A 27,358-nucleotide genomic window follows, 5' to 3' on the forward strand; every position below is an offset into this window, starting at 1 on the left:
TCCCTGTCTCCATAGCTTTGCCTTTTTAAGAATGTCATATAATTGGCATCAAACAGTATATAACTTTTTCATATGGGATTCTTTGACATAGTAATATGCATTTTTGCTTCTTCCATGTCTTTCCATGGCTTGATAGCTTTTATTTTTTTGAGACAGGGTCTCATTCTGTCACCCAGGCTAGAGTGTAGTGGCACAATCATAGCTCACTGCAGCCTCAAACTCCTGTTCTCAAGTAATCCTCCTGAGGAGGACTATTTGCCACCTCACCTGGCTAAATTTTTTTGTTTTTAAATTTTTGTAGAGACAGGGTCTTGCTATGTTGCAAAGGGTGGTCTCTAACTCCTGGTCTTAGGTGATCCTCCCACCTTGGCCTCCTAAAACGCTGGGATTACAGGTGTGAGCAGCTGCACCTGGTTGATAGCTCATTTCTGTTGTGCTAATATTTAATTGTCTGGATGTACTACAGTTTATCCATTCATGTGTAAATAGGCATCTTGGTTGCTTCCAAGTGTTGGCAATTTTAAATAAAGCCACTATATACCTCCATCTGCAGGTTTTTGTGTGAACCTATGTTTTTGGCTTCTTTCGACAAATACTAAGGTACATGCATGATTGCCAGATCGTATGGTAAAAATGTTTAGTTCGGTAATATACCACCAAACTGTCTTCAAAGTGGCCATACAATTTTGCATTCCCACCAACAATGAGTGGGAATCCCTGTTGTTCCACATACTCACTAGCATTTGGTGTTCTGAATTTTGGCCATTCTGATAGGTATGTAGTGGTATCTAAATGCTGTTTAAATTTAGTTTCCTGATGACATGTTCTGTGAAGCATCTTTTCATATGCTTATTTGCCATCTGTCTGTCTTTGGTTGAGGGGTCTGTTAAGGTCTTTGGCCCATTTTTAAAAATAGGCTTTTTAAATTGTTGAGTTTTCTTTGTATATTTTGGATAACAGTCCCCTATCAGATGTTTTGTCAGATATTTTCTCCCAGTTTTGCTTTTCTTTTTGTTCTCTTGAGTGTTTTTGTTTGCAGAAATTTTTAATTTTAGTAAAGTCCAGCTTATCAGTTCTTTCTTTAATGAATCAAGCGTTTGGTGTTAGGTGTAAAAAGTCATCAAAAAGTCAGGGTTATCTAGATTTCCTCCTGTTATCTTTTAGGAGTTTTATAGTTTTGTGTTTTGCATTAGGTCTTGTATTAGTTTGTTCTTGCATTGCTATAAAGAAATACCTGAGACTGGGTAATTTATAAAGAAAAGAGGTTTAATTTGCTCACAGTTCTGCAGGCTGTACAGGAAGCGTGGTGGCATCTGCTTGGCTTCTGGGGAGGCCTCAGGAAACTTACAATTATGGCAGAAGACAAAGCAAGAGCCAGCACTTCACATGGCTGGAGCAGGAGGAAGAGAGGGAGGGTTGGGGGAGGTTTCACACACTTAAACAGCCAGCTCTTACTGAAGTATAATTTATGTAATGTAACATTAATACTTGTAAGTATAGAATTCTGTTATTTTTATTAAATTTATTAAGATGTATAACCATCACCATAATACAGTTTTAGAACATTTCCATTATCCCAAAAGTTTTCTTGTGTCCATTTGTAGTTGATCCCTGCTCCTACCTACAGCCCTAGGCAACCCTGATCTGCTTTCTGTCCCTATAAATTTGCCTTTTCTGGACATTTTGATACACTGGAATCATACAATATATAGTCTTTTGCATCTGGCTTCTTTCACTTAGTGTAACATTTTGGTGTTCTTCCATGATGTAGCATGTATCAGTAGTGTTCCTTTTTATTGCTGAGGAGCATTCCATTGTATGATTATGCTACATTTTATCAATTCACCAGTTGATATGTACTTCTACTTTTTGCCTACAGTGAATAATGCTGTTATGTACATTAAGGTACATGTATTTGTATGGACAAATGTTGTAAATGATCATTGATAGAGTCTTTAGAGTGGAATTATTGGGTTGAATGGTAAATTTATGTTGAACAGTTCAAGAAACTCCCAAATCACTTTCTAAGTGGTTATACCGTTTTACATTCTTGTGATCGATTTGTTAGGGTTAGCGTAGCTGTAGGTTTTTCAGAGATGCCCATCATCATTTTGAGAATGATCCATTTTATTCCTAGTTTATTGAGACCTTTTATTTATTTATTTTTTTGAGGCAGAGTCTCACTCTATCTCCCAGACTGGAGTGTAGTGGCACAATCTCGGCTCACTGCAACCTCTGCCTCCTGGGTTCAAGTGATTCTCGTGCCTCAACCTCCTGAGTAGCGGGGATTACAGGCGTGCACCACTATGCCCAGCTAATTTTTGTATTTTTAGTAGAGACAGGGTTTCACCATCTTGGCCAGGTTTGTTTTGAACTCCTGACCTCAAGTGATCTGCCCACCTTGGCCTCCTCAAGTGCTGGGATTACAGGTGTGAGCCACCGCACCAGCCATTTTATTGAAACCTTTTTAAAAATCATGAATTGCTTGTTGATTTTATGAAATAGTTTTTTGAATATATAGACATCATGTGGTTTCTATACTTTATGCTGTTACTATTGTGTATTAACCAATTCTATATAATTTTTATGTATAATTAATAATCATGTGAACCTAGTATTTCTCAAATGTATCCCATTTGGTCATAGGGTGTTATCCTCTTTATATGGTGCTGGATATGATTTGCTAAATTTTTAAAGGATTTCTGTATCCATGCTTATTGAGGGGGTTTTAGTCTGTAGATTTCTTGTAGTGACTTTGTCTGCTTTTCATGTCGAGTTAATGCTAGCCTCAAAGAATGAGTTGGGAAGTCTTTCATTCTGTCCTGTTTTTGTAAGTGTGTATTAGGGATTGACATTCTTTCCTTAAATGGTTGATATAGTTTACCAGTGAAGCCATGTGGAATTGGTAGAACTTTTTTGATGGAAAGTTTTTAAATTAATAATTTAATTTCTTTGTTATAGGTCTATACAGATTTTCTTCCTTCTTTAGTCAGTTATGGTAAGTTGTATCTTTCTTTTTTTTTTTTTTTTTTCTTTTGAGACAGAATCTTGCTCTGTCGCCCAGGCTGGAGTGCAGTGGTGTGATTTCAGCTCACTGCAATCTCTGCCTCCCGGGTTCAAGCCATTCTCCCGCCTCAGCCTCCTGAGTAGCCACGATCACAGGCGCCCACCAACATGCCCGGCTAACATTTTTATTTTTAGTAGAGTTGGGGGTTTCACCTTATTGACCAGGCTGGTCTTGAACTCCTGACTTCAGATGGTCCGCCCGCTTTGGCCTCCCTAAGTGCTGGGATTACAGGCATGAGCCACTGCGCCCAGCCGGTAATTTGTATCTTTCTAGAAAGTTATGTATTCATCTTGAGTTATCTAATTTGTTGGCATAAAGCTGTTCTTAACATTCCCTTTTAATCTCTTTTATTTTTGGTGAGTTAATAGTGATATTCTCTCATTCCTCATTCTGGTAATTGTGACTTATCCCTTTTTTCTGGGTTAAGCTAAAGGATTGTCAGTTTGATAATCTGTTAGAAATAATTTTTAATTTCGTTGATTTTTTCTATCATTTTTCTTTTTCATTTCATTGATTTCAGCTCCAATCTTTACTATTTTCTTTTTTTAATAGCTTTGTGTTTAGTTTTATCTTATTATTTCTCATCTTAATGCTAAAACTTATATTATTGATTTGAGAAATTTATTCCTGTATGATGTGGGCATTTAATGCTATAAATATCTTTTTAACCACTACTGAAGCTGCATCCCAGAAATTGTGATATGTTTACATTTTTTATTTTCTTTAAAGTGTTCTGTTATTTTCCTTATGATTTCTTCTTTGGGCCCTGGGTTATTTAGAAATATGTTGTTTAACTTCCAAATATTTTACAATTTCATAGATTTCTTTTTGTTGCTGATTTCTTTTTTTTATATATATACTTTAAGTTTTAGGGTACATGTGCACAACGTGCAGGTTTGTTACATATGTATACATGTGCCATGTTGGTGTGCTGCACCCATTAACTGGTCATTTAACATTAGTTATATCTCCCAATGCTATCCCTCCCCCCTCCCCCCCACCCCACAACAGGCCCTGGTGTGTGATGTTCCCCTTCCTGTGTCCATGTGTTCTCATTGTTCAATTCCCACCTATGAGTGAGAACATGCGGTGTTTGGTTTTTTGTCCTTGTGATAGTTTGCTGAGAATGATGGTTTCCAGCTTCATCCATGTCCCTACAAAGGACATGAACTCATCATTTTTATGGCTGCATAGTATTCCATGGTGTATATGTGCCACATTTTCTTAATCCAGTCTATCATTGTTGGACATTTGGGTTGGTTCCAAGTCTTTGCTATTGTGAATAGTGCCACAATAAACATACGTGTGCATGTATCTTTTTAGCAGCATGATTTATAATCCTTTGGGAATATCCCCAGTAATGGGATGGCTGGGTCAAATGGTATTTCTAGTTCTTGATCCCTGAGGAATCGCCACACTGACTTCCACAATGGTTGAACTAGTTTACAGTCCCACGAACAGTGTAAAAGTGTTCCTATTTCTCCACATCCTCTCCAGCACCTGTTGTTTCCTGACTTTTTAATGATCGCCATTCTAACTGGTGTGAGATGGTATCTCATTGTGGTTTTGATTTGCACTTCTCTGATGGCCAGTGATGATGAGCATGTTTTCATGTGTCTGTTGGCTGCATAAATGTCTTCTTTTGAGAAGTGTCTGTTTATATCCTTCGCCCACTTTTTGATGGGGTTGTTTGTTTTTTTCTTGTAAATTTATTTGAGTTCATTGTAGATTCTGGATATTAGCCCTTTGTCAGATGAGTAGACTGCAAAAATTTTCTCCCATTCTGTAGGTTGCCTGTTCACTCTGATGGTAGTTTCTTTTGCAGTGCAGAAGCTCTTTAGTTTAATTAGATCCCATTTGTCAATTTTGGCTTTTGTTGCCATTGCTTTTGGTGTTTTAGTCATGAAGTCCTTGCCCATGCCCATGTCCTGAATGGTATTGCCTAGGTTTTCTTCTAGGGTTTTTATGGTTTTAGGTCTAACATTTAAGTCCATTGTGGTCAGATAATATACTTTGTATGATGGTCATTCTTTTAAATTTATTAAGACTTTTTTTAACGTCTAGCATATGGTCTGTTTGGGAGATTGTTGCGTAGGCACTTGAATGTGTATTCTGCAATTCTTGGCTGCAGCATTCTATTAATATATATGCCAGTTACGTTGAGTTGGTTGATAATCCTGTTCATTTCTTCTATCACCTTATTGAGTTTCTGTCTAATTATTCTATCAATTATGGAGAGCAGGGTATTGAAATCTTCAAGTGTTATTTTTTAGTTGTCTATTTTAGCATTTAAATTCTGTCAGTTTTTGGTTCATGTACAGTCACGAGTCACTTAACAATATGTTCTGAGAAATGCATCATTATGCAATTTCCTTGTTGTCCAAACATCATAGAATATACATATACAAAACTAGATAACATAGCCTACTCTACATTTAGGCTATAGCCCATCTGTGGTATAACATATTGCTCTTAGGCTACAAACCTGTACAGAATGGAACTGTACTGAATACTGTAGGCAATTGTAAGTTTTGGTAAGTATTAATTGTTAATAATGGTAAGTATTTTTTATATTATCTCAAACATATCTAAACATAGAAAAGGCACAATAGAAGTATGGTATTAGAATCATATGGGACCACCATTGTGTATGCAGTCTGTCATTAAGTGAAACATTGTTATGTAGCTCATGATGTATTTTGAGATTCTGTTGTTAGATGTATATGTACCTATGGTTGTTGGGTTTTACTAAAAAGCTGACCCTGTTTATTATTATGCAATATCTGTCTCTGTAATACTTCTTGTCTTAAATCAGTTTTTATCTGTTATTAATTATAGCTACTTCAGCTTTCTTATGGTTGTGGTTTAATAGTATACCTTTTTCCAGCTTTTTACTTTAAACTTACTTTTGGTTTTGAATGAAAGTGTTTCTAGTTTAAACAGTATTTTGTTAATCTTGCTATTTAATGCAGTCTGACAATCTCTGATTTTTAAAAGGGGCTTTTAACATTTCCATTTAGTGTAATAATAATATATTTGAACTCACTTGGTAATTTGCTATTTGTTGTCTGTTGTTCCTGTCTTTTTTATTACTCTGTTCCCCTTTTACTACTTTATGTGCTTTATATCTGTATTTTAGTGTACCATTTAATTTTCTCTATTCATTTTTGTACTATGTATATTTTTAATGGTGGCTCTCGGAGCTGTATTATGATTTGAATTTACATTCTACCTCAGTTAAACTCCTAAATTAATTATGGTAAATTATGGAAAATTTGTTCTAATTTATATCTAATCTTTATCCCCCGTATTGACACATATATCTACATATAATATAACCCAATGTTACAGTTACAGTGTTATAATTATTGTTGTATATATTCAGTAGCATTTTCAAGTACTTAAGAGAAGAAATGACGAATACTATATCTGTAGAGTCTTTCATATAACCCACATATTTGTCTTACCCAGTGCTCTTCGTTTCTTTCTGTACATTGGAGTTAACACCTGAAAGATTGCAGGACAAGGTATTTCTGGTAAGGAAGGTCTGCCACCATTGAATAATCTGAGTGCTTGTTTACGAGAGAACATCTTTGTTTCACTTTTAGTTTTGAAGGAAAGTTTTGCTGGATATAAAATTATTGGTTGACTTTTTTTTTTTTTTTTTTCTTCCTTGGTAGTGTTATCAGTTTCCACTGATAGTGTTGCTGAGAGTGGGCATTGTTCACCACTCCAAATCAAGTGACCTGTCTTTGATCATGGCAGCAGTGCCACCAGTCCTCATAGTTGTGCTAGTGGAACCTCCTCTGTGGTAGAGATAGAAATGACTTCATGCAAGAACATCACAGATTCTCACTCTTCGTATCCAAAGTTCAACAGTTCTTCAAGCATAAATGCTTTTCTCATTCTTTCAATCCCAGAGTGCTGAAATGGTTGTGTTTTTTGTTAAATGTTGTATCAACTGTATCTAGCTTTGCAGTTTATTTTTGGAAAGAGGATTTTAAAAAACCTCCTTATTTGGCCATAACTGCAAGTCTAACCCAAATCCTCTTCTTTTCTGAAGCTACTTCATGTATTACTAGTTTTTTTTTTGTAATATTTAGCCTGGAAATGATTGCATTTCACTATCTCCTTAGATTGGCCCCATTACGAGTAAGGAAATGCAATGCATTATGACCTATGCAGAAAGAATTACTGGTGACTGCTTTATACTTAAGACAACTGTGAGTGTGGTAGACAGTTTGTGCAATAAATAGCACAAATGTATGATTACATACTCTCTCAGATTTTCATTTTCATGAAATGAAGTTCAGCTTTGAATCATTCCAACTTTTTGACGTCTGAGCTTTTCTTCTTACATTCCTGACAATATTTAGGAAAATTACTTCTGACTTTCATTAATGATCTTGCAAGCTTTTCTAACTTATTTAATGTCTTTGCATTCCTTATAGTAGCTAGATAAATTTTTTTTAACAGTTTCTTTAAGGTTATCTAATTGTTTTCCCTACTTAACAGGCAACCTTCATATTACTTTAATGGAAGTCAGTGAAAGCATTGACAATTTCTCATCCAGACCCATCACATTCCTAATAAAGAGCCTTTGCAATTCTCCTAGAATGTTTCTCTTCCAAATAGTCCCACAGCTCACTCTCTGAAGAATTACACTTTTTCAGAAAGGCCTTACTGGAGTATCCTATTTTAAAATGACACCACCATCAGCTAGTGTCCCATTACTCTGCTAATTGTTCTCCAGAGCTTTTATCAACATTGACATAAACTAAATATCAGTTAATAGTTGGTTATCTTTCTTTCTACCACTAGAATGCAAGCTCTATGAAAACAATGAGTATGTATTGCTCAGTGCTCTGTCCCTAGATCCTAGAATGAGGTCACATAATTTTAGCTCAGAATATTGGTTCAACAAAAGAATCTGCCTTACTAGAAGCAACCTTTATACTGCTGCCAATGCTTAAGACCCAGCCGTTTTTACTCATTCATTCCCCTCCCTTCCTTCCTTCCTTCCTTCCTTCCTTCCTTCCAACTTCCTTCCTTTCCTAACTCTCCCTTCCTTCCTCCCTTTCTCCCTCCCTCCCTCCCTCCATCTCTTCCTTTTGTGTACTGTATGCTATGCACTGTGTTTTTAGAGAACTTGCTTATAAACTCTTTATTTTCTCCATGGTGGCATGTAAGAATATCAAGATATCTTTTCATCTTGTCCAATCAAGATAACAAACCTTTTGGTTGTCAAATCGATTAGAACTTTTTTTTTATTCTTGACATCATTGGTTGATTCCTTCTTAAATACCTTCCTAACTTCTGGATAACCACTCTCTTTTGGTTTTCTGTGGATCTTGGCCATTCTTTCTGAACGTTCTTCATGGGCTCTTTTTCCCTTTCCTCTGCCTTTCTCTTAAATACAGGTATTCTTCCTATGTACAGCTTTCCTAAACTTTAGCTATCATCTTTCACTGATAGTTTACAGATCTCTAAGATTTTCACATACCTGACTTCTTTGTTCCTTTCTTATATGCCCAGATACCCATTTTAGCTATATCTATATTAATGTTAAGGATTGAATATTTGTGTTCCCTCACATTCATATGTTGAGCCCTTAACATCCAATGTGATGTTTATGAGGTGGGGCATTTAGGAGGTAATTAGGTTTCTGTGACATCATGAGGTTGGAGCCAGTGGGATTAGTACCTTAAGAAGAAGAGGAAGAAATACCAGAGCTTCCTCTCTCTTGGTCATGTGAGAACACAGCAAGAAGGTTATCTAATTGTTTTCCAGCCTCAAAGAGTGTTCTTACCAGGAACCAGATCTGCCAGCACCTTGATACTAGAACTCCCAGAGCTCTTAGAGATGAATGTCTATTGTTTAAGCCACTAGTCTATGGTATTGTGTTATAACAGCCTATGCTGACCAAGACAGCTATCCATCCCATGGCACTGATGTTACCGATAGGATCTTGTCTAACCCTGTTACACACTGTTATAATATTCACATTTTTAGCAAAACTATAGGGTAACTACTAATACCTTTGTTGTCGGAAGGGCAATGCTATTCTTTTCAGTCCCTTCTTCTTTTAAAAGCAGTGATTATTCTAGTTTTGCATTGTTTACAATTGAAATAATGTTTTAGAGAATCTTAGAGTATTATATTTCTTTATGAATAATGAAATGTTGACAAACAAGTCACGATTAATCCAGTAGTGACTTTCAGAAGTAAATAATAGTTTTATTAGTAACATAGATTTCTATATGTAAAATGTTTTTCACAAATTTGAAATCAATTATCTCTTAATACTATTATCATTATTATTACATTTTGTACATGCAGTTCATTTCACATTTCCTAACACAAAACAGTATTCCAAATCAGAATTTTAGTTACAGAGCAAATAAAACTGAAGGTTGCTCATTTTCATTTCCTTTCTTTCTGTGCCTTTCAACTGTCTTCCTCTTCTATGAAGATGGACTAGATATCATTTATAATGTCTTGATTTTCTTTAAAGTACCTATTACTTAAATTAACATCACTTAGAATTAATAAACACTTTATCTTAACTGTCTATTTTATTTTATTTTAAGATGGAGTTTCGCTCTTTTTGCCCAGGCTGGAGTGCAGTGGCACGATCTCGGTTCACTGGAGCCTCCGCCTCCCGAGTTTAAGCAATTCTCCTGCCTCAGCCTCCCAAGTAGCTGGGATTACAGGCGTGCACCACCATGTCTGGCTAATTTTTTTGTATTTTTAGTAGAGACAGGGTTTCTCCATGTTGGTCAGGCTGGTCTTGAACTCTCGACCTCAGGTGATCTGCCCACTTCGGCCTCCCAAAGTGTTGATATTACAGGCATGAGCCACCGCTACAGGCCTTAACTGTCTTTAAATAAGTTAAATGCTAACTAGTTTGGAGTAACACTCTCAGCAATTTTGGCCTATTTATGTTTGTAGTACATCTTTCTCTCGAGTGTTACACTCACAATAGGTGGTAGAATGTTTCTGGTTATACTAGTTCATATTTGAAATACAAACCTGCCTGAGTCATACTGGTTTTTTGAATGTAAGAGAAAAAACTGGGAGAAGAGGAAGGCATTTTTGTTGTTGTTTCTTTTGACAAACATTCAGTGACTAAGGTAATGAAAACAAAGAAAACTGAGGAAAGTATCTCCAATATTGACCAGCATTCTTTCCACATTTGCTAAATAGATATTTGTAAGGTGATTCAAACTGGCCTCAAGTACATACACTTTTTCCTGTAGTGTAGTAGCGTGTTTTTTGAAAGGAAAAGACTGATTATCTTTCCAGAATATTGATTCCTACCCAAAAAGATTCAGGGTCATAAATTATATTTCTGTGGTAAGGATTTGTATAAGTAGTCACTGTTCACTAACTGCAACATTGACAAAAACGTTTTTTATATCTATATTATTAAAATTATTTTTGTGTCGTGTAAACAATAATCTTTTGATTATAGCATGGTATGATATCAGCAACATGTGATACAATATAAAGAAATCCCCTGTAATTTTCTTTTTAAGTTTCACTCATTTGTAAGTTTAATATGTTCCTTTGGGGACCTCCTCCCTGCTCCACCCCTTGGCGTTGACACATGTAACGCATAGTCTCACTGGTTGTTCTTTATTTATTCATTTTGTCCCAAAGCTTTCTGTCATATTCACTTTCTTTCACATTATTTGGTCTGAATTACATCAGTGTTTGGTCATCATTTTCTTGAGAATTGTTTTGTTTGTATTCTTTTCTCTAATGATAATATAGAGGGGTAACAAATTCACATACAAATGAGATTCTCAATCTTCCTGCCTTGTTCTTTTTTTCTTATTCTTTAGACATTTTGTTTGAAAATTTTTTAATTCTGCCGGCAATATTTTCTCTAAAATGAAAGACTTAGATTATAGCATTACAACTTTCCAAGTAAAATAAAAATCTTAATCTTGAAGGTCAGCCCAGATTGATAGAAAGCTATATGAAGTTCTCAGAATAGTATGTGGTTCTGGCCAGTCATGGATGTCTGAACATATTTTATGGAGTGCCCAGAACATTATTTTGCCAGTATTATAAGTAGATAAGGTGTTTTCATTCTGGTGTGTGTGTGTGAAAGGAATACTTGTGCAGTTAATGTGTTTTGTGAATTTTTCTCACAGTGGGAAATTGCGGAATTTTTGTCGTTGCATGTTAAAATTTCATCTTCTAGGTATAGTGTGCTTTTTAAAACAATCTGTATGCTAAATAAATGGACATGAAGTGTAGTACCTTAAAAAGTTTTTTTTTTTTTTTTTAGGAGTTAGGGTATGATATGCCCAATTTCAATTTCCTAATCTGATTCCAAAGAAGACGCAGAAATATAACTGTGATAGTACCAATGTTTTTGGGATTTTTAAAAATTTAACAAATTTTAATCTGGTGCCCTTCCATCCAGCATAACCACCATTTAGCATTTCTTGGATAAAATAGGGTTTGAAAAAATATAAATAGCTCACTACCAGCTTTAAAATATATAATCTGAACTCAGTCCAAAATATTTTAAGACAAATTTGGCAGAGCCTTTATTTTTTAAATAGCATGGAATTTGATGTAGGTTTTAAAATAATTTTAGAATTAGTTACAGATGATTTAGTTTGTCATTCTTCCTAGGGGGAAAAATATTTTAAATCTTAAGACAGGCAAAGTACCATAGTGCTGACCACATATTATTATGCAGTTATCATTGTTTCCAGTCAAGTTATTGTGAACTATGTTGCTAGGTTTATTTTATTATGCAAGTCTCACTTTCAAAGTTTCTAATTTTATAATAATTTTATTAACTATATTTGGTCAAGACATTTTTAATGTTCAAACTTATAAGAATGTATCTTCTGTTACCTACTGAATATTGAATATATATTTAGACTCCTCTAAAATATTTGTAGTATGATCTACCTAGTAATTCACTTGGTATTTTTTCTTCAGTGAAAAAACAAGGGAAGACTATGAGTGCAGTGTGATCTCTGATCTCATCTCTGCCTGGGCACATCCATCACCCATAGGGGAAAAAATATATATGAAGGAAATATAACTAAGTGTTAATATTATTTATTATTGGGGGTGGCAAGATAGAAGGTAAATTATGAATGGTTTTGATATTTTCTTCTTTATATGTTTCCCAATTTATCTGCAGTATGGCATCTATTACCTCTCTAATTAGAAAATAAATGTCCTCAATTTGTTCTAAAATAATTGAATTACTAAAAATGATGTTCGTGTTATACTCTCTGTACTGACAAGCACTAGTAGAATTGTAAAGTCTAAAATACAAATGATATAAAATTGATATCACCATAATAAATGTTTAAAAATATTCTAATACTAAATGGACTTTTTAAGAGTTCAAAAATTACTTTCCTATATTTACAAGAAATAAATGGCTTTATCTCAAATGTTTATATTAATAAATTAATTTTACCTGAGATAAGTTAGTAAAAGCTCAAAGTATAAAAAGGGAATTTTGCTTTTAATCCTGAAATTTATGAATGCCAATTTTTTATCAAGTGCATTTTATTTAAAAATAACTCAAATGTAAGAATAATCTAGGGAACATATCAAAATTCATGCTGGGTCGTACCATCAGAGATTTTGGTTAAGAAGGTCTAAAGTCCTAGGAACCTGTATTTTAAACAGCATCCCACATGATTCTGATGCAGGTGATCCAACAGAGCATATTAGATTGTTTATTCTTTTCCTGTCTCTTCCATGGCAAGATCTATGGTCATTTTCAGTACCATAGATAAAATCAGGATTCAAGTTGAATCTGTTCCTCTACATTCTATCAGGCAGAGCTGCCATAACAAAGTACCATAAACTGGGTGGCTTAAAACAACAGAAACATATTGTCTCAAAGTTCTTGGAGGCTACAGTCCAAAATCAAGGTATCAGATCACATTTATGTAATGTGATCTGTTTTCTCTGGCCTCCAAGGTTTGCATACGTCCCCAGCAGTTTCACAATACAACCAACTAGGGTAAGGGAAGAAGTTAGAACTTTTATTTTTATTTTTATCCCATATATTTAATTTCTGTTAATGTATTGTTTATAGTGTATATAATTACTGACAGAATTTTTAGTAGCATGTAAATTGTTTAGCACTGTGGTCTCAGGAATACTATATTCACTTTTTATGATGCAGTATTAGTCATAAATGTTAAATGTTTTACATTTTACTATCAAGTGAAAATTAATTGTCTTTTTGTTTGTGTGCTTCCCTATTCCCTTTTATCCCCTATATCAGGTGATGCTTTTCCTTGGACGATCAGCTTGCATAATTTCAGCATATATACCCTTCTTGGAAAACAAGTGACACTTTGCCTAGTGGAACCTATGGGTTGCACCTCCACTCTAGCTGTCACGTCTCAAAAACTGCTTGCTACGGGACCTGATACACGGCATTCATTTGTTGTCTGTCTCCATGTTGACCTAGAGTCACTAGAGATAAAATGCTCTAATCCCCAGGTTGGTACATTTGATTTATGAAAGGAAATTTAAAGTAATGTGATTTAAAAGCAATTGTTATCCATTTTGTTGAAGGGTTTCTCTTCTCTTAAGTATCCTAAATTATTTTTAACTTGGCCATCAAGATCAGGGTGGTTAGATTAAGAATTGCTTTGAAGCTCTCTCAAGTTGTGTAATTTAAACTCTTCTGAAAATGTAATGGTGGCAGTACAAATTTATCTTTTGGCCGATGGAATGAAATCAGTTGCAGATGTAATGTTTTTAAACACTGAAGAGCTATTTTACTGTCAGCCTGGAAGAGTCTGTTGAACTGATCGAGTGTAATTTTCATTCAGATTCTCACTCAGAACTTCTTTGCTTATCATGCAATTTTTTTATTATTATACTTTAACTTCTAGGATACATGTGCACAACGTGCAGATTTGTCACATATGTATACATGTGCCATGTTGGTGTGCTGCACCCGTTAACTCATCATTTACATTAGGTATATCTCCTAATGCTATCCCCCGACCCCCCAGCCCACGACAGGCCTGAGTGTGTGATGTTCCCCACCCTGTGTCCAAGTGTTCTCATTGTTCAATTCCCACCTGTGAGTGAGAACATGCAGTGTTTGGTTTTCTGTCCTTGCAATAGTTTGCTCAGAATGATGGTTAGTCTATTTGAGGGTAAATAAACAAGGGTTAAATTGTATGCAACTAATTATTTGTGCAAACCCAGGTGATGTGAATTCATATTAAACTGTAAAATTACAAGATACAGCATGATTGGTCTATGACACCTGAAATCTTTTTCTTTTTAAAAATATTATTTTTAAAAAGAAATATTAAAAAAAATTTAAATATTATTTTTTTAAAACATTATTTGTTATATTTGTTATATTAATTGTTATAAGCCAATTTTTAAAGAGTACTTTTTTAAGTAGGTTCAAGTTAGTTGAGCTTGATGGCACATGCCTATAGTCCCAGCTACTCAGGAGGCTGAGGCAGGAGGATCCTTGAGCCCAGAAGTTAGAGGCTGTAGTGTGCTATGATTGCACCTGGGAATAGCCACTGCACTCCAGCCTGGGCAATAAAGCAAGACTCTTTCTCTTAAAATTTTTTGTTTTCTTTTAATTCACTTTTTATGAAGTAGTATTAATCATAAATGTTAAAGTTTTACATTTTACTATCACGTGACAATTAACTATATTTTTGTTTGTGTGCTTCCCTACTCCGTTTCCTCCCCTATATCAAGTGATACTTCTCTATGGACTATCAGCTTGCATTCCATATTTTATAGAGCATCTTTTTTGAAACCATCCTCATCCTTTCTTCTCTTCTTCTTGCCTCCTTCTCCCTACTATATACTATACTGTTTGATTTAACTTTTATATTTGAAAAGATTAGACCTAATAATATATTGGTAAGAGTCTTATTATAAAAATGCATTTAATTGGAATTATGACAAGGCAGCTTTATTAAAAGAACACTGTCATAAAAACTTAAGAACTCATCTTCCACTACAGTAAACATTATTTCATTTTTTCTTTCTTTCCTTTTTTTTTTTTTTTTTTTTGACACAGGGTCTTACTTGGTCCCCCAGGCTGAAGTGCAGTGGTGCAATCACAGCTCATGCAGCCTTAAACTCCTAGGTTCAAGCAGTCGTCCCATTTGAACCTTCTGAGTAGCTGGGACTATAGGCACATGCCACCATGACCAGCTAATTTATTTCATTTTTATTTTTTTGTAGAACAGGGTCTCGCTTTGTTGTCTGGGATGATCTTGAACTCCTGGCTTCAAGCGATCCTTCTGCTTCAGCCTCTCAAAGTGCCAGGATTACATGGTGTGAGCATCATGCCATAAGGTCATTTATTTTAGAATCAGTAGTGAATACTTTTGAATGATACTAAATATTTCAGTTTAATGGCTATTTGCCTTTCTATTATACCCATAGTGATATAGAATAAAATAATTATGAAATGACTATCTTCTTTGAGATTACTCTTTGAGTACTGCTGCTAATGGTTGCTTTAAAGTGTTTTTAAAAGGAAAGGAAACTGTTATGGATTGAATTGTGTCCCCGCAAAAATATATGTTGAAGTTCTAACCTTGTGTATCTCAGATATAACCTTATTTGGTTATAGGTTTGTAACAGAAGTAAGTTAAAATGAAGTCATTAGGGTGACCCAATGTGACTGGTATCCTTATAAAATAGAAAAATTTGGACATAGACACATACAAAGGGAAGATGATGTAAAGATACACATGGAGATTGTCATGTGAACATGGAAGCAAAGATTGAACTAGTGGAGCTGTAAGCCAAGGAGCACCCAAGATGGATAGTTCCCACCAGAAGAAGCTAGGCAGAGAGCCAAGGAAGGATTGTACTCAGAATCTCAGAGGGTGCATGGCCCTACTGATACCTTGATTTTGGACTGTAGCCTCCAAGAACTTTGAGACAATATGTTTCTGTTGTTTTAAGCCACCGAGTTTATGGTACTTTGTTATGGCAGCTCTGCCTGACAGAATGTAGAGGAACAGATTCAGCTTCTTTAGACACTTTATCACAGAAGTTGTTAAAAAGGAAAACATAAGATATCTCTTAGCATGGCAGTATAAGCTCCCTCAGCCTATCTTTCCTACTGATTATTCCTATATACTCTAGGAAAAATTCAAAAACAAACAATTGACTACCCCCACATAAATGCATGTTCTCAACTTGTTTTAAAATAATTGAATTGCAAAATGACTTTAAGGCAGCTTTTAGAAATTTTTATGAGGTGTAAAGGAAAGCATACTGAATGAAAAGGCAATAAATCTCAATTGAGGAATAAAAAGTATAAAAAGAATCAAATGGAATTTTAGAACTAAAAAATACAGTACCTGAAGGAAGAAAACCATATTATGTGGGCTTAAAGGTAGCTTGGAGATGATAGAAGAAAGAGTTACTAAACTTGAACATAGATCAGTAGAAATTACTGAATTTGAAAAAGAAAGGAAAAAAGTTTTTTTAAAAAGTGAACAGAGCTTCAATGATTGTAGAATAGAAAAGTCGAATATTGTGTACTACTTGGAGTTTCAGAAGGAGAGGATAAAAGGAAAAAAAAAAGAAGAAATAATTACAGAAAACTTTGCAAATTTGGGGAAAGAGATAGTCTTTACGCATCCAAGAAGTTCACCTAATCCCAAACAGGATAAACCCAAAGTAACAAGCATTTGGGCACATTGTGATTAAAATATTGAAAACGAAAAATAAATTTTTTAAAATTTTGACAATTTTGACAGCAGATATAGGAAAAGACACATTCCATATAAGCAAATAATGATTTGAATTAGAGTAGATTTCTCATTAGAAACCACAAGAGACAGAAGACATTGGAACAATATTTTGGAAGTGCTAACATAAAAGAACTGTTAACCTAGTGAAGATACCCCACAGAAATGAAAGAGAAATAAACCCATTTTTAGATGAAGAAAAGCTAAGAAAGTTTGTCACCAGCTGCTCTATTCTACAAGAAATGCTAAAGGAAATTCTTCAGGGTGAAGGAAAATGATACTGGATGAAAAATTAGATCTTTAGGAATGAAGGAAAACCAACAGAAGGGGTAAATGGCTGGGTAAATATATTTTTTAAAAAACTACTTAAAAATATGTGTGACTCTTGAAATCAAAAAGCATAACATTGTCTGCTGGTTTTTTCAGTGTATGTAGATGTAGCATACAAGACAACTATAGCATTAAGGCTAGCGGAAGATGGAGTAAAAGAATCTATGGTTGCCAAGTTTCTACATATCATATGAAGTGGTACAATATAAACTCTTAAGTAAACTGAAAGTTTTGGTGCATATGTTTTACTCTCTTAGGACAACTAATAAGAAAATGCAAAAATACAAAAGGATAAAGCCAAAAAGCCAATAGAGAAATTAAAATTAAATACTAAAAAATATTCAAAGAAGCCAAAAGAAGATGGGAAAAAGTAACAAAGGAACAAAAAATGGAGGGTAAAACAGTACAAAAAATAAAATGCTGGAGCTAAGCCAGCTATATTAATAATTACATGAAATATTTATGGTCTCAATTAGGAATCTGCAAACTAATGCCCATAGGCCAAATTTGCCCACACTCCTTTTTTACATATTGTCTATGGTTTCTGCCATGCTACACCTGCAGAATTGAATAACGGAACAGTATGGCCCACAAAGCCTAGAATATTTACTCTCTGGCCCTTCACAGAGAAAGTTCACGAATTATTGGTGAAACACTCCAAGTAAAAGGCAAAGATCTACAGTGGGAAGTAAAGCAAGATGCTACCGTATAATACCTAAGATTGTATTTTACTTAAATATAAAGAAACATTATAAATAGATGCATAGTAAAAGATACACCATACAAACAGTCAGCATAAAAAGGCTGGACTTACTTATTTTAATCTTAGATAGAACAAATAAAAAGTGTGTTACCATAGATAGAGTGACTGAAACAAAAATTAACAGAATTAAGGGAAAAAGATAGAGAATTCTAGAATCGTAGTAAGAAATTTTTATAACACCTCTTTCAGCAATGGATAAAACAACTGGATTAAAAATAAATAATTGAAGATATAGAAGATATGAAAATACTATGCACTCACCTTGATCTAATTGGCATTTATAGAACAGTATATCCAACAACCATAGAATGTGCTTTTTTACAGATATTCATGGTCTCATTTTTAAGAGGATCAAAAGTCACATGAAAGTATTATTTGACCACAGTCAAATTAGAAATTAATAATAATAAAATAGCTAGAAAAACTTTAAATATGTGGACATTAAACAGCATGCTTCTAAATAATTTATGGAACAAAGACATAATTATTTGGGAAATTAGAAAATATTGAATGACACTAAAAAAAACTGGATAAGCTAAGGCAATGTTTAGAGGGAAATATAACTTTAAAGACATATTAGAAAGGAAGAAAGATCTTAAATCAGCCATTTAAGGTTCAATTTTAGAAAGCTAAGAAAAGAACAAGAGAAACCCAAAGTAAGTAAAAAGAAGAAGATAATAAAGATATGAGCAGAGATGAATGGAACAGTTAACAAAAAAGTGAGCAAGAGATAGAAAATTAATGAACTGATTCTTTTAAAAGATCAACAAAATTGACAGTTCCTTAGCTAGACTGAAATAATAGAGAGGGAGAAAAAAATGCAAACTACTAATATCATGAATAAAGGGGAGTTGATAACATTAAAAGCATAATAAGAGAATAATGAACAACTTTATGCCAACAAATGCAACAACTTAGATGAAATGGAAATTTTCATTGGAAAAGAATGCCATCAAAGTTGACACAAGAAGAAAAGAGCAAAACCAAATAGCTCTATATCTTTTAAGAAAATTGAATGTGATGTCAAAAACTTTCCCATGGAGAAAACTTCCAATCTAGATGGATGAATTCTATCAAATATTCTGGAAAAAATAACATAAATTTTTCACAAATGTTTTCCCAGAAATGAAGCCTGAAGCATCCCTGCCCAACTGGTTTTATGAAGCTAGCATAACTCTAATAACAAAACTTCAAAAAGACTTTACAAAAGAAGGAAACTAGGTATTAATATCCCTCATGAAAATGATATATAAGTTCTTAACCAAATGTTAACAAATCAAAGATAACAATATCTAAATGGCATAATATATATATTATACATAATGGCCAACTAGGAATTATCTTAAAAAATGCAAGTTTGGTTTAACATTCAAAAATCATTCAATATAATTTACCATAATAACAAAACAAAGGAGAAAAATCATATGATCATCTCAATAAATTCAAGTGAGACATTTGACAGAATTCAACATGCATTCATGATGAAAAGTCTCAGCAAATTACAAGTAGGAGGTAACATTCTCAAACTGATAGAGATCATGTAAGGGAAAACAATGGTAAATATCATACGTAATGGTAAAATATTGAATTGTTTCCCACTAAGATCAGGAAAAAGTCCAGGATTTCTGCTTTCAATTCTGTTCTGTATCATACTAGAGTTCCTAACCATTACAATAAACCAAGAAGAATTAATAAAAGATATAAAGATAAGAAATGAAGAAGTAAAACTGTTTGCATGTAACATATTTTGTAGAAAACCCCAAAGGAGTCTAATAAACTATTACTAAAACTAACAAAACTCACCAAGCTTTTATGAGACAAAGTTAATGTATTAAAACCAATTGTATTTTTATGTACTAGCAGCAAACAACTGGAAAATGGAATGAAATCAACTTCACTCTTTACTAACATCCAAGAAACATAAATGAATAAATCTAACAAAAGATATCTAAGACCTTTATCCTGAAAACCATAAAGCGTTGCTGAGAAAACTTAACACCTGAAAGAAGTAAAGAGATATATCTCCTCATAGTTTGGAAGACTCAAATTGTTGATGGCTTATTGATCTTGATATTGGGCGTAATCAAGTTTAAAAAAATACTTTTTGAATGACACATTGAGATAGCAGAAAGCCCGACATTTGGAGAAGGTGTTTACAAGACATTCTTCAAACAATGGACTGTTATCCAAAATTTTTTTTTTTTTTTTGTGTGTGTGTGTGTGTGTGTGTGGAGACAGAGTCTCCCTCTGTTGCCCAGGGTGGAGTGCAGTGATGTGATCTCGGCTCACTGCAACCTCCTCCTCGCAGGTTCAAGCGATTCTCCTGCCTTAGCTTCCTGAGTAGCTGGGATCACAGGTGTGTGCCACCACACCTGGCCAATTTTTGTATTTTTGTAGAGACAGGGTTTCACCTGTTGACCAGGCTGATCTCAAACTCCCAATTTCAAGCAATCCACCTGCCTCGGCCTCCCAAAGTGCTGGGATTACAGGCGTGAGCCACTGCACCCGGACTAAAAATTCTTTCTACTCAATAACATGAAGATGAACAATAAATGATAAACATAAAGACAAATAATGGGGAAAAGACTTGAGCAGATACTTCACAAAATACTTATTTGAATAGTCAATAAGCATATGAAAATATGCCCAATATCATTATCAGGGGAAAAACATCATGAAGAAATAGAAATACACACCTATTAGATTGGCTAAAATAAATGATAGACTCAATATGTGGACCAACTGGAACTCATCATACACCGCTTGTGAGAATGTAAAAATGATGTAACAACATTGGAAACCCCTTGACAATTTCTGAAAAAGTTCAGCACACACTTATCCTACAACCCAGCGATTTCTCCCTATGTATTTCCTCTGAGAAACAAAAATATATATCCACAAAAGGTCTTTTACACAGATGTATATAGCAGCTTTATTTGTATAGCCCCAAACTGGACACAACTCACATGTTTATCATCAGGTGAATTAGTAAAAAAATTATGGCCTACTCATACCAAGGTAATACTAATCAGCCATTAAAGGGCTGAATTATTGATAAAATGCAAAATCATTGATGAATCTTGAAATCATTATGCTGACTGAAAGAAGCCAAGTGGAAAAAGAATACTTACTCCATAATTCCATTTACATAAAATGTTAAAATATGCAGATTACTATTAATATATAGTGATATAAAGTAGGTTACTTGTTGCCTGGAAGTAGAACAGGGAGAGAGAATAAAGAGGGGGTGATAGGAAGAGGACGTATTACAAGGGGATATGAAGATATTTTTGGAAGATACAGAACTGTTGTTTTTCTAAAGTCATAGTTTATACTTAGTGGTAGCTCAGTCTCTCTCTAAAGCTACATATAATAGACAGCCCCCTGCTACTTGGAGTTATCTACCAAAGTTCTTATAATTTAGGAAAGATAATTGTAGCTGTGAGAGGATAGTCCTACTCCACGTGTTCTAGTTATCCATAGCTATCCTAGCTAACACAAAAAATATTCTTAGACTCCACTATTATTCATATTTTTAAAATTTACTTTGAGATACTTAATAGTTTTGTGATTTTTATGGTGTTACTAAATGTAATACTTTGGCTCAAAACTAGAGTACTTGGTATATTCTCTAGCTATCCACATTGTTTGGAGCTAAGCTCAGATTTTGTTGTTGTTTAAATGTAAACCAGCTCTAAGCAAAGTCATCAGCTAGATGGGGCTTGTGTTTGGCCTTGTATTTCCTTCCTATGTCTGTTCCTTCCCTGTTTTCCTTTCTTCAGTTATCTGGCTTCCAGGGCCACCTCGTTCCCAGTGCCTCCTTTCTCCTGTTCTCCTCATACCAAGAACCTTTTTTTCTAGAATTGCTCCAAGGCTGAATGAACCTTATGCACTGAGAGTTCATTTTTACTCGAAATGTAGTAACTCTTATCTCTTTATGTAATTCTACTTTATAAATCTCATAAAATCCTTGGAGTTACTCAATAAATCCTCATAAACAGAATTGTGTTAAACTGTCACCACCTGGTGTAACCAACATTGATCACAAGGTTGTTGGGAAGTCTGAAATATTTATGAAAATATTTTGTAAACACTGAAATGTTATATGAATATCATTTTATTAGTGTAGACTGACTCTGATTAAAATGTGAGACCATCTTTGCAAATTGGTATGAACATCCCTGGTGAAATGTAGCAACATTCCTGAAGAGATGTGAAACCACAAAATAACAGCACTGAAGAATCTATATAAACTAAAAGATTTGGTGAGGGATTAATACTCTTTGATATCTTCAAGTGAGAGATTAACCTAAATTTTAATGACAAAACATGAGACTCTAAATAAACCTCTTTGTTTTGAGTGATTGCTTTAGCTTATGCTTCCAGACTCTCTTTGGATGCTTTCAAAATTCCAAAGGATGGCTTGAGTTGTTTTTTTTTTGTTTTGTTTTGTTTTTTGCCATATGCAGTAAGCAAATTCTTATTGAGCGCTACGTGTAAGGCAGACATGAAGATGAATAAAATAAACACGCAAAGAACACCATATCTACATACCTCATAATCCAACTATTGAAAGCCACAAGTAAAGAACAAATATTGAATATATCACAAGAAAATACATGTATGATACCTTACGTTCAGGGGAACCAAGAGTTGATTAACAGCTTACTTCTCGTAAGAAACCACTAAGGCCAGAAGAACATCTTTAAATTAGGAAAATAAAAAATAAAACGTTGCAATCAATTTAGAAGTTCTTAATTAAGCAAAAAATAACTTTTATAAATGAAAACTAAAGAAAAACATTTTCAGAGAAAAGACTCTATCACCAGTAGGAACTGCATACAGGAAGTACTAAGGAACATTTTTCATGCTGAAAGGAAATGACACCATATGGCTGAGCATCTCTTCAAATGTTTATTGGCCATTGAGTTTGCTCATTCGTGAATTGACAGTTTACATTAATTTATATTTTTCTAATTACTGATAAGATTGAGCTTTTTTCACATGTTTATTGTCTAGTGAATTTGCTCTTTTGTGATTTGTTAATTCATATCATTTAGCCAGTCTTCTATTAAATTCATTTTTCTTAGCAATTTGTAAAAGCTTTCTTTAGGCTCTATAAATACAAACCCCATAACTGTAATGCAGTTAATTTGCTTTTAAACTTTTTGACATCTTTTGCCAGAAATGTTTAATCTTTCATAGTCAAAGATACCTATATATTCCTTTTTATTTTCTGGGTATCCTGTCTTAAAAGGAGTATCATGGACCCCTAAAATGCACGCAGACATACACATGACCACAGAATCCTAAAATGTCTTTTACTGTTTTTTCTTTTAAAATTAATGTCTCAGAATTTCTTTCTTGTGCTTTCTCATTTATCCATCTGTTTTTGTTGTTTGCTTTTTGTTTTTAAAATATATTTGTTGTAAGGAAGAGGTGCAAATCAATACTTCTTGTCCTTTTTATACCATTGGCTAAAAGCTGTGAGCCAAGTCTCAGAATATTGGATAGACCCATTAAGATTGCATACTGAGGTATACCGTCAGAAGGTTTGTGAGCTTTTGACTGTAGCCAGTGTGTACGTTTCTTGATTACATTTTATGGAAATAATTCCTACTTAAATACCTTTCTTTGGCTTATCCATTAGGATGACATCAGAATTGTGACCCTTGTACACTATTGAATCTATTTCATTGTTGCCTAGAGAACCCTCATGTAGTTAATGTACTTTAAAAATAGAGAAGGCTATGTATGTAAGGTAGGCTGAGAGCAAATTTATTACTGTATCAGACATTACTGTCTGTCTATGTTATTCCTGGAACTTTCATTGCCATTCAGTGTTCTTAGACACTGTGTATATTTATCTTGGTTGAATATTTGGTGCTTTCGTGACTGGAAGAGATTTCTGTTATCCATTCCCTTCATCTTAACTATGTGACCAAAGTTACCCTGTTTCCTTTAATGTCTTTAGACACCAGTATCTCAGACCCTAAATACTATGTTTATTCCAAAGTTAAATGAGCCTGTCCTGTAATCCCAGCGACTTGGTAGGCTAAGGTGGGAGGATCACTTGAGCTCAGGAGTTTGAGACCACTTGAGCAACATAACAACATGCTGTCTTTATTTAAAAAAAAAAAGAAAAAAAAAAGCCCATAGAATCTTTTTTTTTTTTTTAATGTGATGAAAGTTCTGTTTACCTTTGGCCAGCAAACTGATACATTGTTTTCTTATAGGCATTCACAGGAACATAACACTGTCTTAGCATTTTGGGGTTTATATATGTGGAACTGAGAAAGAACAGATTTATGCCAGTTTTCTATTCATTTATTTATCGTTTTTATTGCTGTTATGTTGATCAGTTTGCTGTATAAGAACACAGGCTTTGAGTTCAGACAAAACTGGATTTGTATCCTTGCACCACTCACCCATTTTTTATTTCTCTGAGCTCTTGATTTTTTTTTTTTTGAGACAGTTTTTTGTTTTTTTTTTTTTTTTTTTTGCCGAGGCAGGTGTGCAATGGTGTGGTCTCGGCTCACTGCAGCCTCCGCCTCCTGGGTTCAAGCAATTCTCCTGCCTCAGCCTCCCAAGTAGCTGGGATTACAGGCACCCACCACCACACCCGGCTAATTTTTTTGTATTTTTAGTACAGACGGCGTTTCACCGTGTTGGCCAGGCTGGTGTTGAACTCCTGACCTCAGGTGATCCGCCCGCCTTGGCCTCCCAAAGTGCTGGGATTACAGGCATGAGCCACCACACCTGGCGCGAGCTCTTGATTTTTGTTTTAACTTTTAAACGAAATTAAACTGGACAAGTGTAATCTTTTATGTGAAAAGTTGTTTTTGTGTAAAAAAAAAAAACACAACTTTCTGAAACTGAGTTTTAATGATTAGTAACAACCTACATGCCAAATGAAATGGTTTTTCTAAGATTGTATTAACTTAGAGCTCTCTGCATTGTTCAACCCAGATCACTAAATTGATTGGTGAAATTCCGTTTCTCCTTGATTTCTGTTGACATTGTATATCCATGTTTTTTCTTCTTCCTCTCTACCTTTAGTGATTCTATTCTGACACTATCTCCTGATACTCTGCAAAATGGGCCCTTCCTCTCTAGCCACCTAGGGACTCTTCATCAGCCCTGTATCTTGTCTTGATCATCCCCTGCACTTGGCTTTTGTTCATTCTGTATTTCTGAGTAGAATGACTTTGTACTCATCTAAATCCTGTCTCTCCTTCAGGAATATACCTTGAGGCTTTTCTCAGCCTCTCCAGTGAAATTGAATCTTTTTTATGAACAGCTATAGATTAAATGAAAAAAGTGTGTGAATAAATTTTTTAAACATAATGTTACATATTTATATTCAGTCAGCATTCAATACACAAGACATTGTTGATATTCAGACACCTTCATACAGAACTCATATAAAGCCACCTCACATGGTATTTATTTTTTAGGGATTTTTAAAAAATGTTTTATTGAGGTATACTTAACATACAATAAACTGCATGTTTAAATTAGCTAATTTGTTAAGATTTGGCATACATACACACATGAAACTGCGCCCACAATCTAACATCTTCAAGTTTCTTTATGTTCTTATGCAGTCCTCCCTCCCATTCCTCCCCATCACAGGTACCATTGTTTCTGTCATTATAGACTAATTTTTGTTTGTTTTTCTTAGCCTAGCTTCTTTCATTCTGCATAATTATTTTCAGATTAATTCACATTGTTGCATGCATCAATAGTTTATTTCTTTTTATGGCTAAACAGCATCCTGTCATGTGAATGTACTTCAATTTGTTAACTACCTGTCAATGTATATTTGGGATTTTCTCCAATTTTTGCCTATTACAAATAATGCTGCCATGAACATTTGTGTACACATCTTTGTATGGACATAGGCTTCATTTTTCTTAGGAAACTACTTAGGAGTGGAATAGCTGGATCATATACGGTAGGTATATGCTCTTTTTAAAAACTGTCAAATCGTATTCTAAATTTTACATTCCTACCAGCAGAATATGAGAGCGTTAGTTACTCTACATCCTTACTAATACTTGATGTAGTTAGGCTTTTTAATTTTAGACATTCTAAACATGGGAAGTGGTAGTTCATTGTGGCTTTACTTGGCATAGTGTTTTAGCACAACTTGAAGGATAAAAGTTGAACATTTATCCTACATGTTTTTGCCTTATTTCTTTAAACCTCTGAATTTGGAAAGTCTGAGTTCTGTTAGCAACTTTCTTCTTTGAAAATAAAAATACGTTTAAAGTGTGTGTCATGGTTTGCATGGCACTTTAAACACACAGTGTACTCGTTGCCATTCAGGCACAGTATTTTCTAACACTTAAGGGAATCAGAAGTAGTGACAATAAAAGCAGCATCATTTCTCTTAAATAAATACCCTTAGAAATACTTAGAACCTGTTTTGGCTTTTTGTTATTGTTGTTTGCGCTCTCTTTATTTATCAGTTCTAATTATTTAAGAAAAAGCAAAATAATCTTTTTAAAAACTGGTTTGTGACAAAGTTGTTTCTCTGTAGAGAGAAACATTCATAATTATGAAGGACAAAAGAATTTGAACAAATATTTTTCTAAGACCTTTTTAATAAGATTTTTAGCTACTAGATTACTTTTAAACAAAAATAGCTGTAACCTGAGATTTGAAACTTCATTACACAAAAAACAGGAGAAAATTGTACACCCAAGTACTGTTTTATATCAAATGAGGATTGACAATAGTGTTTTTATGCATCTGTTCTGCCCACATAAGAAGCCAGCTTCATCATCTGGATGTGTCCTGGGGCTGAAACTTTTTATAAATATAAGAATTTCACTTTTTTTAAATGGCAAGCAGAATATGGTGTCCAGCTGTGGATTTGCTTATATATTGTGTTTGCATTTTTTCTTCCTGGGCTTGTTTTATACAGTATATGGCACTACGTTGTCATACAAATTTCATGATTAATGCTTATTTATGAAATCTTGTGTAAATATCTTAGGACTCAGTCAAACAATGTGCAAGTTAAACAGTTTTTTCTCCGAATATTGGAATGACATCTCCTTTGGGAATAGTAGGTTGGATATGTTCTTTATCTATAAAAAAAAGTCTCATATGTAACATTTGCCTTTTACTGTTCAATGTTATATCATTCTTTTTAAATTTGTTTTGTGGGACAAGAAATCCAGTTTCAGATTTCTTCCTGGGAATCACAGAGAAAATTAGATGTGGAAATTAAGATGGTAGTTATTTCATATTATGCTAAATAATTACATTTACTAGAACGCCTTTGTTTTTTAATTTTGATTCTGTCCTCTGGTTGAGAGGCATTTATATGTGTTCTATTGTTCACATATTGAAATCAATCTACTGTTTGCTAATAAGCTGTGCTTACATTACTGTGGTTTTAATCCACAGGAATGCTAGGTTGATGAA

The 27,358-nt window shown here is 34.1% G+C and overlaps 1 protein-coding gene across 31 annotated transcripts in view; it reads left to right on the plus strand.

The window, feature by feature from the left end:
• Positions 1–27,358, plus strand: part of VPS13B (vacuolar protein sorting 13 homolog B) — an 869,944-nt gene that overhangs the window by 441,725 nt on the left and 400,861 nt on the right. For all 31 annotated transcript variants that reach the window (XM_031013639.3, XM_055348088.2, XM_031013638.3 and 28 more), the window contains exon 24: positions 13,350–13,570. In XM_031013639.3, coding sequence (XP_030869499.3) covers positions 13,350–13,570 — 221 coding nt within the window. The remainder of the gene's footprint in view (positions 1–13,349; positions 13,571–27,358) is intronic.

The sequence above is a fragment of the Gorilla gorilla genome, chromosome 7, assembly GCF_029281585.2.
Source record: "Gorilla gorilla gorilla isolate KB3781 chromosome 7, NHGRI_mGorGor1-v2.1_pri, whole genome shotgun sequence".
Taxonomy (NCBI): Eukaryota; Metazoa; Chordata; class Mammalia; order Primates; family Hominidae; genus Gorilla; species Gorilla gorilla.